The following is a 17,184-nucleotide window of genomic DNA, read 5'->3' on the forward strand; positions in this document are numbered from 1 at the left end:
AAAATAGCCATTGCCACCCAAGAGTTAACAGTGTATGCCAAGGACACTTCACTACTGGAACTCTTGAACAATTTTACGTGGCGTTTGCCATCTTTGATTATGACCAACCCCAGACAGACCAGAAGGCAGACCTGCAACGTCTGCAATAGCAACGTTTAGCTGATGTCTATCTGTAATTGTGGGGATATGTGTGCACCTCTCACTCACCACTCCCATCAACACTCCAAACTACAACAAAATATGGCAATATCAGCCTGGCCTCCAGTTGGCCCAAATCTTCACAGAGGCAGCGCCCAGTGTAGCCTATAATGACACAAGCTGTAGTGTGTGGGCTGTTGAACTTGTCATCTATTAGCACTTTTTGTCTGCATTTAGTGCCCTCAGCTCTTTAAGTCTATTAGTTTTTGATCTCTCCACTCTCCCGGCATGTTCCTGAAGCTTTGCTGGAACTCGGGAGGAAAGTAGGTTTACTTAGTCATTGTTTTCCAACTGCAGCATACTAATATTACTGGTTGTGTGTATGCAAACAGAGACCATATTTACTGTGTTTTGACAAAAATATCATTTCCCAGAATATATTCAGGGGGAAAGCATCTACGCTGTGACTTTTTATTTTTATTTTTTATATATATATACACGTTCACATGGTACATAGAAAATCACTTAATTTCAGCATAATTTTATTAAATAGTACTTAATAGATATATGTTAATGAAAAACAGTCTAGACTGATCAACATGTAAAGGAAAACTTTGTTTGATGAATCAAAATGCAACGTGTCTCAGAAGGTCCAGACCTGCCTTATTCAAGAGGGCTGACTTTTGCGCGTAGTCCAATATCAGGGCAGATGTCAAAAGGGACTTGACAAGATGGGTGGCTGAGCCAAGTCTGAGATGAAGGATTTGTATATTGCCATACAGTACAATTTGTTTTTGTGTCTTCTCTGGATTCATGTGTGCAGCGCTTCGTGTCTCTCTTGTCTTCAACACCCTTGGTTTGGTCTGGAGCTTCTTCCAACAATTCAGTTGACCCTAACCCTATACTAGGTTGATCTCAAACATATGCTTACACGCTCAGTGTGAGGCTGCAGACTTCATGCATTACTGTGTTTGACAGTTGTTGTTGTTGTTTTTTTTTTGCAAAAGAAATCTTTGGTCACATTGTCTGCCATGTGTTATATGTGGATCAGAAACATTTGTACACATGCAAACCAGATTTCTTCAAGAGGGACTTGCAAGACTAGGAATTGGACTTGGAATTCATCTTTTGTGGTGTATCCAGAATATCACTTTTCACCTTTACTGCTGTTGCTGTGCACTGTTTAAGAGCCATGAGTGCCTACAGGTGTAGTGGCATTGACCACGTCCTGCTGACTGCTCCATTTTCTCTAGTCTCCTCATGGACTTGGCCACGTTGGGAAAGTTGATTAGTCTGAAAAGAGCAGCTTTATGACTGTCAAGTCTGTCAGTGTTTGCTCTCACAAGAAGCAGAAGGCCAGAGCATTGTGGCTGTGCCAGTGTGACATCCTTAGGCTTTGTACCTACTGGTGCTTGTGATCACCCCTATTCTTCCTATATTGTGCTGAGATATGCCTGGCGTGACTTAAAATATGTTTGCATGTTGTTTTTTTTACCCCATGTGTGAAATAACAGGGCTTTGAAATGTCATCTGTCAGTTGTATTTACCCACAAGAGTATAAGGATTACAGATTTGAAAGCTAAATCATCAATGACTTGTGAAAAAGCATTTCTATTGAATACTGGATAATTATTTTGTGCATGGCCTTTGTGCTTTGTCTGAAAACTCCTCTTAATACTTATTTTAGCTGCTGTTCGGCTGACCTGATACCTGTAGCCATGGTTTTATGTGGTTGGTGATATTTTCAGTGTACTGTTGAGGTGTTTACTTATTCTGAATGTTTAGGTGGAATTGTATGCTATTTTCAAGTTCAATAAATCTCAGATTTTTGTATCAGTTTCTTTTCTCATTAAGACATGTAATTGACATCACATAATTTCACGTATCTATAGTGGGTACTGTACAGTAATCTTACATTGACAGTAATTTTACATTGAACAAGACGGCCATCTAGTGTCCTGTGTTGAAAATGCATTAATCTTTCGAGCAGATTTCCAACCTTTATGGAGCTTAAGCGCATATTTTAAAATTGAAAAATGTCACAAAAAGCGGATACATTAATTACTAGATGTACTTCCTCCCATCTAATAGAATAGCATTTATTTGTTATGTCTGTCACTATGCCTCACTGGCATAAATAGATGAACAAAGATACAGTAGTTCTTGTAAATAAAAAATTTTTTTGAACAGTTATGTACATGTTTTAAATTTCCCATGGCACACCTGAGGAGTGCTCACGGCACACTGCGGGAGAATCGCTGGTCGAGACTTAGACGCCAGCTAACTGCTGGTGAGAAATCTTTGCCGCCACTTACAATGGGTACAGAAAGTACTCAGACCTCCTCAAACTTTTCACTTTGTTATATTGCAGCCATTTGTTAAAATCATTTGTTAATTCCCCCCCCCCCCCCCCCCCCCAATATACAGACAGCACCCCATATTGACAGAAAAAAGGTGAATTGTTGCAGATTGATTAAAAAAAAAAAGAAAAACTGAAATATCACACAGATATAAGTATTCAGACCCTTTGCGCAGTATTTAGTAGAAGCACCCTTTTGACCTAATACAGCCATGAGTCTTTTTGGGAATGATGGAACAGGTTTTTCACACCTGGATTTGGGGATCCTCTGCCATTCCTCCTCGCAGATCGTCTCCAGGGGCCTCATCTACAAAAGGTACGTACGCACAAAAACGTGGCCTCCGTTCTTTTTCACGGCAAAGGTCAGATGTATCAAGAGTGACATGAGCGTGGAAATGTGCGGTGCCTCACGCCAACTGCATGCGTGGCTGGTGTACGCACGTTTCTGCAGCTTTTGGTGCTTTGGCGACACTTAGAGGTGATGCTGGGAAACTGTTCTCATAAATCTGCACACCAGAGAGACATGAACAATTAGCGCTGATGAACAATTCATGCCCGCCAACATCTGATTTCAACAATGCAATTGAGGCAAGGACTGAGAATTCAATTGTTAACCAGTGTATTTAATGAACCACTGATAACTGTGAGGACATGATTAAAATGTGTTTAAATTGACATCATTTACCCCTCTTCTCCTAAATAAAAAAAAAAAACATGATTTTTTTTGTCAGTGTGCGTGTCCTCTCCCGTGTATTAAAATAATAAATTGAGTAATCAACAAGGAGTCAAAGTTTTTGATATCCTCTTTGATAAGCTGATGCGCTTCTATTTGAATTCAAAAGATTTATTACAAATTCCACACACACAACATTTACGCATGAACCTTTCTCACAGGGCTGAGTGTAGGTTACTGTATGAACACATTTGTTATGAGTTCTAAAAAATACATGGTCTTAACCTTGTGGGGTGATCATAGTCAGCCACGTCCTGCCATCACCCCTGAGAGAGCAGGACAGCGTGCCAAAGAGGATTTTCTTGCGTGACTCCACTTCATTGAGCAACTTCACATTCAGAAAAATAATTTTTCTTCATTACCTTGCTCATTTTCCTTTTTTTCTGCAGAGATCGGCATCTCAGGTGCAGGGCTCATTTAAAAGTGATTTGCATATTCAAATGTGGGCGTGGACAGGGAGGAGTCGGCTTCTCCAACATATGTGCTCATTTCCACGTTGATTTGAATGTACGAAGGAAATGTGCTTGGATTCATGAGTACGCAGAGTTTCATACATCTGAATATTTTTGTGCGTACGACGTTTTCTGGATTTGAGCGTACGCCGTGTTTTAGGAGGAAATCCACCCAAGCCTTTGTACATGAGGCCCCAGTTCTGTCAGGTTGGATGGTGAACATTGGTGGACAGCCATTTTCAGGTCTCTCCAGAGATGCTCAATTGGGTTAAAGTCAGGACTCTGGCTGGGCCAGTCAAGAAAAGTCACAGAGTTGTTCTGAAGCCACTCCATTATTTTAACTGTGTGCTTAGGGTCATTGTCTTGTTGGAAGGTGAACCTTCGGCCCAGTCTGAGGTCCTGAGCACTCTGGAGAAGGTTTTGGTCCAGGATATATCTGTACTTGGCCGCATTAATCTTTCTTTCGATTGCAACCAGTCGTCCTGTCCCTCACATCCACAGCATGATGCTGCCACCACCATGCTTCACTGTTGGGACTGTATTGGACAGGTGATGAGCAGTGCCTGGTTTTCTCCACACATACCGCTTAGAATTAAGGCCAAAAAGTTCTATTTTGGTCTCATCAGACCAGAGAATCTTATTTCTCACCATCGTGGAGTCCTTAAGGTGTTTTTTTTAGCAAACTCCATGCAGGCTTTCATGTGTCTTTCGGGTTAAATTTCAGGCTGCATCTAATATGCACAATACGTATGAGTTTAATATGACTTTTCCCTGAAATTTAAAGTAGCCTTTTTCCTCAACTTTCGAATGCACACAAATATTCAATCTTTCAGTACTTTTGGAGAATTTGCTTATTTGTGTTTGAGCAATACATTTCCTAGTTCAATTGGAATTGGTATTTAAACAATCCTCCTGATCATGCTGTTCCCATTTTGACATATGAGACCAAGATGACGCCTATAATTGATCAACAGTTTATTACATTGTGAGTCTTCAAACAGGACCGAGTAGTGACTGTTGAGAAGGCGTCACAGAAAGGCATATATTAGTGGACGTCCTTGGAAATTTTCATGGATCAAAAATGTGAATATTTAAATTGGCTGAAACTCCTTGCTCGAGAACACCAAGTTGTGCAAAAAGTACTGACTGATACATCTACATCACCTGTCAAAGTTTACTGCATTTTCAATTAATCCTGTAATTTCACCCGAAACCCCTAATTAGTACGTATGCACATCGCGTTTGCGAACGCACCCCTGACCCACGTGTCACGTTTCCATAGTCACGTCACAGCGGCGCCACCATGTTGTAGGAAATCCACTGCTGCTCCACACTGTCAGATTACACTTTAATCTGAGGAGGAGGAGGAGGAGGAGGAGGATGAGGATACACTGTCAAGACGAGCTCAATATCCTGGAACGATTTGACGTTTTAAATATGTGCTGCGCAAAGGTTGTCATTTTCCTTCAGGGAACGGCTTGTACGTAGAAGATGAATCTCCAGTCTTCATTTGCCGTCCTTTCCTGTTCTCCCACTTGCCACTACATAACAATGTTAGCTGGCTAACTAGCAAAAATAGAGGAACTAAATCGGATTATCTTGTAACGGCGGCACCCTTCGCTCTAGGTAATATCCAGGTTTTTTTGTTTTTGCAATAGTTGACAGCGATTCCAAAGCAAAAGGAGGTCGCTCTTCGTGTTTATATACTTCTGTTCCTGCAAATAATTACACCGTAATTATTCTCCAGCACTCACGTTGCCGCAAGTAAACTAGCACACCACAAAGAGCTGGAGCTCCTTACCTTATCTTTTATTATTTATTTATTTTTTTCACTGTTTGTTGGAAAAATCAGGATTTAAACCGAAAGTCCAGACCACGAAACCGATGTGCTACTTTGTATCAAGCTAGCCGGAGGAGAACAGTACAATATTTCAACTGCGAAATACAAACAAAGCGAAGATGTCAGGAAAGGATAAAGATAAACCAGAGAAACAGTCCACAACGGAGCGGCTCATTAAAGGTGAGTGATTGTTTTCACTAGCACATATACTGTCTTTTCCATTTGTACCGAGTGTTGCTTTTTGATTTATTTACCTGAACCGCTCCCTAAAAGGATCTGCAGAGCTTAGTTCACGCTGTAATGAAAAATGAACAACACATTGTACGACTGTACTAATCACCTGTTCCATCAATGCAGATACTCGAAATGATAAGATGTGAGTTAAACACATCTACACTGCAGTTATTTTGTGTATGTATATCTGGCATTTTATTATCAATCAAAGGCGAGTCACAGTCCTATATTGGTGCTCACTGTCCTTGACATTTAGGAGAGATGAATACCTAATTCTTCAGGGCCTTGCTCACTCATGGGAATACCCAAGGTCTGATCAGGTTGCTAGCAGAACTTGAGAAGATGGATTCTTTCACCCTGAAGTCTCTCTGCTTCGTTGAGCAGACAGGACACCATTTGTTGTGTCTACCCAAGACAGGCAGGGCCAAGGCTGAGGTAACTCCCGGGAGAGAGAACCCAACTTAACTTGGGTCACCAGCCCACATCGCTGTCTGTCTGCAAGGGCACTCTGAGAGTGTCCTGCCAGGGGACTGGAATGCTGAAGTGTGAGCCAGTAGAGAGTGAGTGAGTTAATTGTGGAACGAATCTCCCCGGTGATCTTCCCAACATGGCCAGCCACATGCTGATCAGAGAGAACAGCAACCTGAGAAGGAAAAGGGGTGACATTACTTCGGAAGCATTTCTGATTTAGGGAAAGCCCCAAACCAATGTTTTTAATCAAAATGGGATCTCCATTAAATCCATGGCAATACAACGTAATCTGGGTCTCATATTTCGGAAGTGGCTGCTTGGCCTCTCTACTGTAACTAGTGGCTTTAAGGCCAAGTTTACACCATGCAGTGTAATTCAGTTCAGTTCACCGTGGTCCAGTTTAGAACAGTAAACCCTGACCTGCTTTGCGTTTGACACCGCAGGGTGTGTGGAGCAGATGTAACAGTAGCACCAGCTATGTAAATAGTGTGATGTCATACCAGTGTAACCAACAATGAATTCAACAAAGAATAGAAATGTGACACCTTAAATGAAGCACAAGCCTGGAAGACACTCAGCATTTATTTTGTATTTTTCTCTATGTGTGGCTTCTCTTCAAGGAGAAGAAAAGTTTTGCTGGAGAAAAGGAGCATTTCTCCTGATTTCATTTCCAATGTTACACAGGAGCGACAATTTTGTAAATAATGGATGCTGTGTGTCAAGACCCAGCCATTAGGTACTATGTTAGTAGGGCCTGACTGATACAGATTTTCAAGTCGGCTGTTTTAAAATTGGCTGTTTGATTAATCCGTCCACCCCAACTATTAATCCGTCCACCCCAACTATGCAAATAGTTGGGGTGCTTGCCACCCATCTAGTGTGAAATTAAACCCCCAAGTGCTTGGCATTGGCCCAGCAATAGAGGGGAGTTGGGGTTAGCAGTGCCTCATTTTCATGAGACAAGACCGCCCGCCCCCTTAACACAGGCTGAGTTTTGTGAGGTGTAGAAATTTAGTGTAACGTGTACTATAATTCGTGATCCTTCTTTTGACAAAAGTTTTTTAAGTCTCTAGTTCTATCAACGGGTTAAGCTTGTTATAAGTGGCGGTTGTTTGGGGTGGGGGGGGGTCGGGGGAGAGCAGTGCCCCCTTAACACAGTGCCTGGACCCCACTGTGGCCCCCTGCTCCACAGAGTTACTACGCAGTACTGTAGTAAGACAGCAGCATCAGCAGCTCATGCACACTAACTACGCACTTGCTGTACTATGAAAACAAGCAAGGATTACTACACAGAGCACAACCTACACTGAATGTGCAACAAAAGTGAAAACCAACAGGTGAGTAAAACACACAGACAACTATTAATTTCGGGAAAACACAAAAAAAACGTCTAACATTACGACTGTCACGTAATTACCACATGTACAACATGCCGCTAGGCATGCCGGGAAGTCTCCATTCACTTCTCTGGTGCTACAGTACGTATTGTAGATATAATGTATACACTATAACTGTGATATTGCACCGACGCAAAAGGCGGACCGAATGTGTGTGGTGTTGGTTAAGTTTAATATTCTAGTGGGTTCCTTTAATGCATTTTGTAAAAAACCGCAGCACAAAGTTACCATTCACCTGGAAAGAGGCAATCGGCACCATGAAACAAATACTTCGAACTATCAAGGAAATACTTCTGGTCAAAAATTGTTGTGACCCAACTTTATGAATTATAATAGCACCCTGTCAGACCAGGGTTTAATGTCAGGTTGAGTTGATTGCATGCTTCGAGGTAATGTTAGTTAACCTTCTTAGCACAACACAAAACCAAGCAAGCCTGCAACAGTAGTAAATAAATAAATTATCGTAAAAATTATAATAAATGTTATATACAGGGTTGCTGAAATGTGGTGTATTTGCCTTTTGAAATAGGAATATGTGATGTGTACAAATGTCTAGCTTCAGCTAATTAATAGTCTTAGTTCATGTTCAGGCTTTAGAATGCAATGATAGAATGTAATGAATACAATAAAAAAAATACAATTGATAAATGCAATGAATAAATAAATACAGTGAAGCGATTTAGACAATTGTGTGTGCATGCATATATGTTTGTAAAACTCTGCACCCCTGTCAAAACCCTTGGCCCCAGCCCGTCCCCCCAGTAAAATTGGTCTAGAACCCCCACTAATTATCTGGTGAGTATTGTCATTTTTTTGTTAGGAAAAGATGTGCAAGTAAGAAATGACCTTGGTCATTTTATCACTTCTTCTGCTTTTTTCCACTCTTTTCAGTAAAAGCAACATGCTTGAGTTTTTCAGATGTCCACTTGTGATAGAAGCTGCTATTCCCTGTCAAATAGTTTTAGAGCTTTATTTATTTATTTTGTTCTATTACACTACTACGGTAAGCCCTTTGTCATTTCTGATGTAATCACTAATGTTTGAACTAGAAGACAATCTCTTTCGGACCAGACCTGCAGGTGTCCAAAAGTTGTTGAAGGCGATCTTTCGCTGTTTGAAATGAAATAAAAGAGGGCATAAGAGCGGATTTTGCTCCCTACCGCCATACCAGGTTTGACTGATGGTGAAGAGAAATAAACCCAAGCATTGCCTAATTACTGTGCAAGGATAATGCATTCGCTGATAATTAGAGCAATCTGAAGTGGGTTTTTGTAATTCACCCAGCCACAGTCTGCTCCATTCATCTCTACCCAGCCGCATCTTTATAATTCAATTCTGTGTATCGTATTGATTTTGAAACAATAGCAAACATATTCTAGGCACTGGCTCATAACACTGGCCAAACACTCTTCATGGTGGGCAGGATGGTAGTGATAGTAGTGCCTTTGTTTCTTCAGTCGTTTGTTGTCATGCCAGACGGTGTGGGTGTTGATGCAGTGCAGCAGTAGCCCAATGCGTGTCTGTCGTTTTGAAGAGTTCATCAAACATAAATGCTAATTAAGCCAGGCACTCTCTAATAAGACACCCAACTCGGGGCGGTGGTACCTATTTATTGTTAACAAAACATTTTTCCTCACGGGTGCAAAAGCTTACTTCACCCCTGTTGAGAGAGCAAACATTTGTGCTTGTGTTATTTCCCTGCACTCTGTTTGAATGAAGTGCTGCTGTTCAATGACAGACAGAACTACTACTCTATCTGTGTTTGAACAGGTTGCTCTGGCCACATTTGGCGCCAGACCTTGCATTTATCTTCGCCGTTTGCTGTTTACTATTGTGTGTGTGATTGTGTGTTCTTAATAGTCAAATGCTCATAATTATAGTCAACATATCTGCTTCTGTTGCACTGTTTACTTGTGTCAAGCCCACCATGTATCATTTTCCTTAAAAAAATGCTCATTTAAGTTGGTCTATGCTTTTATTTCTTTAGTCAGTTCTGTTAAAAGTTAGTCCATGGTTTTATTGCTGTTTGTTTGTTAATTACCGTAATTTCTCATGTATAATGCGCACTCATGTAGAATACGCACCCCCCAAAGTTGACCTCAAAATTCTGGAAAACCCTTCAACCTATGTATAATGCATTTTTACAATGCATGGTTTTGCTTCTACCAATATGAACAAAACATGAAGTATTATATGTATTTTGTTAGTTTTTTTCCCCAAATAATTATTCTGAAATTAAGCACTTTATTTGAACAAGTAATACTTTTTAAAAAATTTACTTGCTCTTATTTTGAAATTCACAGCCCTAATTTTATTTAGTAAATTAGAAAAAACAGTTGAGCTCATATATTTGATTACCCACGCAGAATTTGTAAGATGGGTACAATTATTTAAAGAAAACATGAAGGACCAGGTGAAACACATTTAATTTTATTTTAATGGAATTCAAATTTAACGGTCAAGCATTTCAGAAAAGCATTACCATTAAACAAAACATAACCATAAAGAAATTAATGATGGTTGTTGTTCTATCCATCCATCCATTTTCTGAGCCGCTTCTCCTCATTAGGTTCGCGGGCATGGATCCTATCCAAGCTATCATCGGGCAGGAGGCGAGGTACACCCTGAACTGGTTGCCAGCCAATCGCAGTTGTTGTTGTTCAGTCATATTTAAAATAAATAAATACATAAAAATATTTCACAGATTCTGCCAGGATATGTAAATTTATCAGCACCACTGTACATATATGCAGTCATACTACCCCTGTCATATTTGAAAGAAAGTGTACTCAACACATTTTGTATAACCACAAGGTGGCGGTGGCATATTAGAATGAAAGTGTAAGCATCTCTCATAACCACTAGGTGACGGTGGCATTTTGAAATGAAAGTGTACAGCTTTTCCATAACCACTAGATGGCAGCATACATTTATAAAATGTGAATTTTCCCCCCTTAGCCCCTATACCCAGGTATAATGCACACTATCGACTTTTAACCTTTTTTGGGGGGAGAAAATGCGCATTATACACGAGAAATTACGGTACTCGTAGTAGAATTATTTTTTTTTTTTTAAATAACTTTTGAGGGCATTTCCCCTCTCATTTTCTTTCCTGGAATTATTAATCTATTTATATTTAAAAAAAAAAAAAAAAAAAAAATGTCTCGAGTGTGTCAGCGCTTTTAAGTAAACAGCCCTGGAATCCGGAAGCCCTTGCTAATAGAGGCTTTACCTAATCTGTTCTTAAAGCTTGCACCACCTCAGTTTACGGCTGTGCCTTGTAGGCTGAGGAGCATTTACTGTTTATTTATGCCGCACCGGTCAAAGCATCTTTCTTAGAAAAGTTATGAAAATATTAGTGCTGTAGATGATAACATTTCTAAACTCTGAGTATACCTCTCGCTCACTCTTTTATATATATATATATATATATATATATATATATATATATATATAAAATGGCGCCTACCAGTGTGGTCGCCTCGGTAACGCGCTGTCTAGTATTGTCTTTGTTTTTGTGTTTTTTGTGTTTTTCGTCCGTCTTTGGAGACCTTACACGACTCACTTACACAAGGGGAGACCTGCTAACCATCAAGGAGTCTACTCCAGACTTTCTGTCACCAACTTTCGAATATCCGCTCAGTTTTTTCCCCGAGTTACTCACCGGAGTGGCGTCCGCGGTTTTCGGCGCATGGAGACGGAAGCGGCGCCACAGAGGGAAGCGAGCCGGCATTCAGGTGAAACTCCGCAAGAGAGGACACAGATTGGCTTTCCCGTCGATCCACCTCGCGAATGTACGCTCCCTACCCAACAAAATGGACGAGCTTCATCTTCTGTTAAAGACCAGTAAAGACTTCGGACGTTCCGCGGCCATGTGCTTCACGGAGACCTGGCTCTGCGACGCTGTACCCGATGGCGGCGTTATGCTTCCCGGTTTCCACATTCATCGAGCGGACCGCGACATGGAATCATCGGGGAAAACAAAGGGCGGCGGGATATGCCTCTATATCAACGAAAAATGGTGTACGGACGTCACGGTGCTCAGCACACACTGCAGCCCGCATTTGGAGTCGCTATTCTTAAACTGTAAACCATTCTACTCCCCACGTGAGTTCGCATCATTCATTCTCGCTGGCGTCTATATTCCGCCTCAAGCTAACACGAACGCCGCATTGCTAACGCTCGCCGATCAAGTCAACGAAATTGAAAAAAAAACACCCCGACTCACCCCTCATTATTCTCGGGGACTTTAACAAAGCTAAACTCAACCACGAACTCCCTAAATACAAGCAGCACATCGACTGTCCTACCAGGGAAAATAATACTTTAGACCACTGCTACACCACGGTAAAAAACGCATACCGTGCTATACCTCGTGCAGCCTTGGGCTCGTCTGATCACTGCTTAATTCACTTAATACCGACGTACAGGCAAGAACTTAAATGTGCGAAGCCTACAGTGAAAACAGTCAAAAAGTGGACAAATGAAGCCAAGATGGAACTTCAAAGCTGCTTAGACTGCACAGACTGGAGTGTCTTTGAAAATTCAGCTGGTAGCCTGGATGAATATACGGACACTGTCACATCCTATATCAGTTTCTGTGAAGGGGTCTGTGTACCAACAAAATCATTTCGCACATTCAACAACAATAAGCCGTGGTTCACTGCTAAACTTAAGCAGCTTCGCCAAGCTAAGGAGGACGCATATCAGAGCGGGGACAGGGCCCTGTATAATCGAGCTAGAAACCAGCTGACCAAAGAAATTAACATTGCAAAGAGGATCTATACAGCAAAGTTGGAAAAACAGTTTAGCGCAAACGACTCTAAATCAGTCTGGCATGCATTCCAGTCGCTGACTAATTACAAGCGACGATCCCCCCAAGCTGAGAACAATAGCACACTAGCCAACGACTTGAATACCTTCTACTGCAGATTTGAAAAGGACAGTTTCACACCACACACCAACCCGGCCGCACCCGCGACCACAATCACACCTCTGACCTCTGCGTTAACCATCCATGAACAGGATGTGAGACGCATCTTCAAACAACAAAAGATTAACAAAGCGGCAGGCCCGGACCACATGTCCCCATCCTGCCTCAAAGTCTGCGCGGACCAGCTCGCGCCAGTCTTCACTCAGATCTTCAACAGATCACTGGAAATGCGCGAAGTTCTATCCTGTTTCAAACGCTCCACCATCATCCCAGTCCCCAAGAAACCTGCAATCTCGGGTCTGAATGACTACAGGCCTGTCGCTTTGACATCTGTGGTCATGAAGTCCTTTGAACGTCTTGTGCTGGACCACCTCAAGAGTGTCACAGGTCCCCTGCTGGACCCCCTGCAGTTTGCCTACCAAGCGAACAGATCTGCGGATGATGCAGTCAATATGGGACTGCACTTCATCCTAGAACACCTCGACAGTGCAGGGACCTACACGAGGGTCCTGTTCGTGGACTTCAGCTCAGCGTTCAACACCATCATCCCTGAACTCCTTTCATCCAAGCTTCTCCAGCTCAGCGTCTCACCTGCCATCTGCCAGTGAATTTACAGCTTTCTGACGGGCAGGACACAGCAGGTCAGGCTGGGGGAGGCCACCTCATCCACACGCAGCATCAGCACTGGGGCGCCCCAAGGTTGTGTCCTCTCTCCGCTGCTCTTCTCTCTCTACACGAACGACTGCACCTCAGCGAACCCGACTGTCAAACTCCAGAAGTTTGCAGATGACACCACTGTCATCGGGCTCATCAAGGACGGTGACGAGTCTGCATATCGACAGGAAGCGGAGCGGCTGGAGCTGTGGTGCGGTCGACACAACCTGGAGCTGAACACGCTCAGGACTGTAGAGATGATCGTGGACTTCAGGAGGCATCCTTCGCCACAGCTGCCCCTCACGTTGTCCAGCTGCCTTGTGTCAACCGTCGAGACCTTCAAGTTCCTGGGAATTACAATCTCCCAGGACCTGAAGTGGGCGACCAACATCAACTCCGTCCTCAAAAAGGCCCAGCAGAGGATGTACTTCCTGCGGCTTCTGAGAAAGCACGGCCTGCCACCGGAGCTGCTGAGACAGTTCTACACAGCGGTCATCGAATCAGTCCTGTGTTCTTCCATCACAGTCTGGTTTGGTGCTGCTACAAAAAAGGACAAACTCCGACTGCAACGGACAATCAAAACTGCTGAAAGGATTGTCGGTACCCCCCTACCCACCCTTGAGGACTTGCATGCTGGCAGAACTAAGACAAGGGCGTGCAAAATCCTCTCGGACCCTCCCCACCCCGGTCACCAGCTCTTCCAGCTCCTTCCCTCAGGTAGGCGCTACCGATCAATGCAAACTAGAACTAGTAGACATTCCAACAGCTTCTTCCCTCTTGCAATCAACTTCTTAAACAGCTAACTTATAATTCCATTATAACAAGCTGGCAATTTTTTGACTTGAGTTCGTTGTCACATTTCTGTGGGGCCAATTATGTATTACTCGTGCACTCACTATAGTTGTCTCGCCGTGCTGCACTATTTGCATATAGTGGCCACTCATGCCAGAGTAGCATCTGCTCCATTTGCACACTGATTGAGGAGTATCTGTAACATTTGCACAACCATTGTCCCAGATTATCGCACTACTCGTCACTTTAAACCGCATACACTCCTTGAAGTCTCAGTGCCCTTTGCACAATGGTCATTGCACCGGACTATTGCGATATTAGCCATTCGAACTGCTCTAAGTGCTAGAGGACTCTGCATCTTTTTGCACAATTGTTGTTTGTTGTTGTTTTTTGTCAATGTCTTTATGTCTCCAAAGTGTTCTGTAAATTGACTGTCTGTTGTACTAGAGCGGCTCCAACTACCGGAGACAAATTCCTTGTGTGTTTTGGACATACTTGGCAAATAAAGATGATTCTGATTCTGATTCTGATATATATATATATATATACACACACACACATATACACACACACACACACAGTCCCTTTCACAAAAAAATTGAATGTCACGGAAAAGTTTATTTCCATAATACCATTCATAAAGTTAAACTTTCATAGATTATAGATTCAGGGCCCACAATTTCAAGTATTTTTATTATTATTATTTTTTACATAATTTGGGCTTCCAGATCATAAAACGAAATCAGGAATTAAAAACATTTGAATACCCTGAAGAAATAAGCCCAAATTTTGCAGGCCATAAATGTTTCAAACGGAGTGTCACACACTAATCATCTACTAAACGCAAATCACCTGCACAGGTTTCCCCAGGTGTCATGAAATTGCTTCAGTTTGGTTCAATTGTCTCAGTTGGGTTCAATATGGGGAAGACTGCAGACTTGACAACTGGCCAGAAGACCATCATTGATACCCTCCATAGGATGGGTAAACCACAAAAGTTCATAGCTAAGGAGGCTGGCTGTTCACAGAGTGCTATGTCCAAGCACATCAATGGAAAGTCTAGTGGAAGGACAAAATGTGTCAGGAGAAGATGCACCAGCAAAAGAGATGACCGTGGGCTTCAGCGGATTATCAAACAGTGTAGATTCCAGAAAGAGTGGAATGAGGAAGGAGTCACAGCTTCAAAAACCACCACATTCAGACGGATCCGGGAGATGGGATACAACTGTCGAGTTCCTCGGGTCAAGCCACTTCTGAGCCTGAGTCAACGTAGGAAGCGTCTCTACTGGGCCAAAGAGAAGAAAGACTGGACTGTTGACCAGTGGTATAAGGTCGACTTTTCCCATGAAAGTAAAGTGCGCCTTTCATTCGGGCATGAAGGTCCAAGGGTTTGGAGGAAGACGGGCGAAGAACAGAACCCAAGCTTCTTGAGGTCCAGTGTGAAATATCCACAGTCAGTCATGATTTGGGGTGCAATGTCCGGTGCAGGTGTTTGTAAACTCTGCTTTCTTAAATCCAACGTAACCGCAACAGTCTATCAATGTTTTAGAGGACTTCATGATTCCTTCTGCTGAGGATCTGTATGGAGATCCAGATTTCATCTTCCAGCAGGGCCTGGTCCCTGCCCATACCGCCAGAAGCACCCAAACCTGCTTTGATGCCCATGCCACCACAGTGCTTGACTGGCCAGCCAACTCACCGGATCTAAACCCCATAAGAATCTATGGGGTATTATCAAGAGGAAAATGAGGGGCACCAGACCCAAAAACAAAGAACTAACAGCAAGCATCAAGGAAATCTGGGCTTCCTTAAATCCAAAGCAATGCCACAGGCTAATTGCCTCAATGCCGGGGCACATCGAGACAGTGATTAAAGCAAAGGGATTCCCAAACAAGTATTGAAGATTAACGCATGGTTTTGAAAGTAGCATATTTTGATTGATTCAATGTGACTTCTTTTTTCCCCAACAAAAACTGAGAAGTAAATGGTGATTTCTTCACATTATTCAATTTTTTTGTTTTCTTGATTTTATGAGCTAGAAACCCAAATTATGTAAAAATAAACAAATAAATGCTTGAAGTTGTTTAAATTGTGGGCCCTGAATCTCTAATCTATGAAAGTTTAACTTTTTGAATGGAATTATGGAAATACAATTTTGCATGATATTAAATGTTTTTAGAAACGGTCTGTCTGTGTGTGTATGTATATGTGTGTGTGTGTGTGTTTGTGTGTGTGTATTCTGGAAAACAGGAATAATTAGTTTCTTTTCCTCCTCTTAGTGATATTGGAAGATAATTTATTTTTCAGAGCAGCCTCAGTCTGTAATATGTTTCCATTTGAAATGGACCACCCTGAACTGGTTGCCAGCCAATCGCAGGGCACATATAAACAAACAACCATTCGCTCTCACATTCACACCTACGGGCAATTTAGAGTCTTCAATCATCCTACCAAGCATGTTTTTTGTGATGTGGGAGGAAACCGGAGTGCCCGGAGAAAACCCACGCAGGCACGGGGAGAACATGCAAACTCCACACAGGCGGGGCCGGGAATTGAACCCCGGTCCCCAGAACTGTGAGGCAGACGCTCTAACCAGTTATTATTATTATTATTATTATTATTATTGTATTAATTCAATCAATTTAATGATTAGTTTTAGCAACGATTCAATTCGTATCACAATTCCTGATTGCCGATTCGATTTAAGGACGATATTGGTTCATTTACATATGTTCCAAAAGTCCATTAAGTGGTTGGAAATTGATTCAGTCACTTTTTAGCCAAAAATTCATCCATTGTGACTGTGAAAAAAATACCCGCATACTGGACAGTGCAGATAAAATTTCTTCGATGCCTGTTGTTTCTTGTAAGGGAATCTGGTAAAAACTAATTATGGTAATTAAATATGAAGAGTTTCCTGATCTACTTTCCTTTTATGTGTCTTGTTGTGAACTGTATGTGTTTTATAATGGAATATGAGTCTGCTGAATAAAAGTTGATTGTAGGGACAATTTTAATTGGACAAGTTTAATTGGTGTTAGAATTATGAGGGGGTCCTTGAAAAAAAACTTCCACTGTAAGATCTCCCTCGCTGGACCTAAAGTTTGAGAATCCCTTTTCTAAATCAGTAAATACTAATGGCTAGAAACAAAGAAATGTGAGATTTTCATGAAAGTCTTTT

General features: G+C 42.0%; 1 protein-coding gene across 4 annotated transcripts in view; it reads left to right on the forward strand.

The window, feature by feature from the left end:
* The first annotated feature begins 5,004 nt into the window (after positions 1–5,004).
* ppp3cca (protein phosphatase 3, catalytic subunit, gamma isozyme, a) overlaps positions 5,005–17,184 on the forward strand; it is a 48,923-nt gene continuing 36,743 nt past the window's right edge. For 3 of the 4 annotated variants that reach the window (XM_061766737.1, XM_061766739.1, XM_061766740.1), the window contains exon 1: positions 5,006–5,702. In XM_061766737.1, coding sequence (XP_061622721.1) covers positions 5,642–5,702 — 61 coding nt within the window. In that variant the 5' untranslated portion in view covers positions 5,006–5,641. Of the gene's footprint in view, positions 5,703–17,184 lie in introns of all 4 variants that reach the window. The other variant, XM_061766738.1, reaches the window with a different exon arrangement.

Source organism: Phyllopteryx taeniolatus, chromosome 3, assembly GCF_024500385.1.
Source record: "Phyllopteryx taeniolatus isolate TA_2022b chromosome 3, UOR_Ptae_1.2, whole genome shotgun sequence".
Lineage (NCBI taxonomy): Eukaryota > Metazoa > Chordata > Actinopteri > Syngnathiformes > Syngnathidae > Phyllopteryx > Phyllopteryx taeniolatus.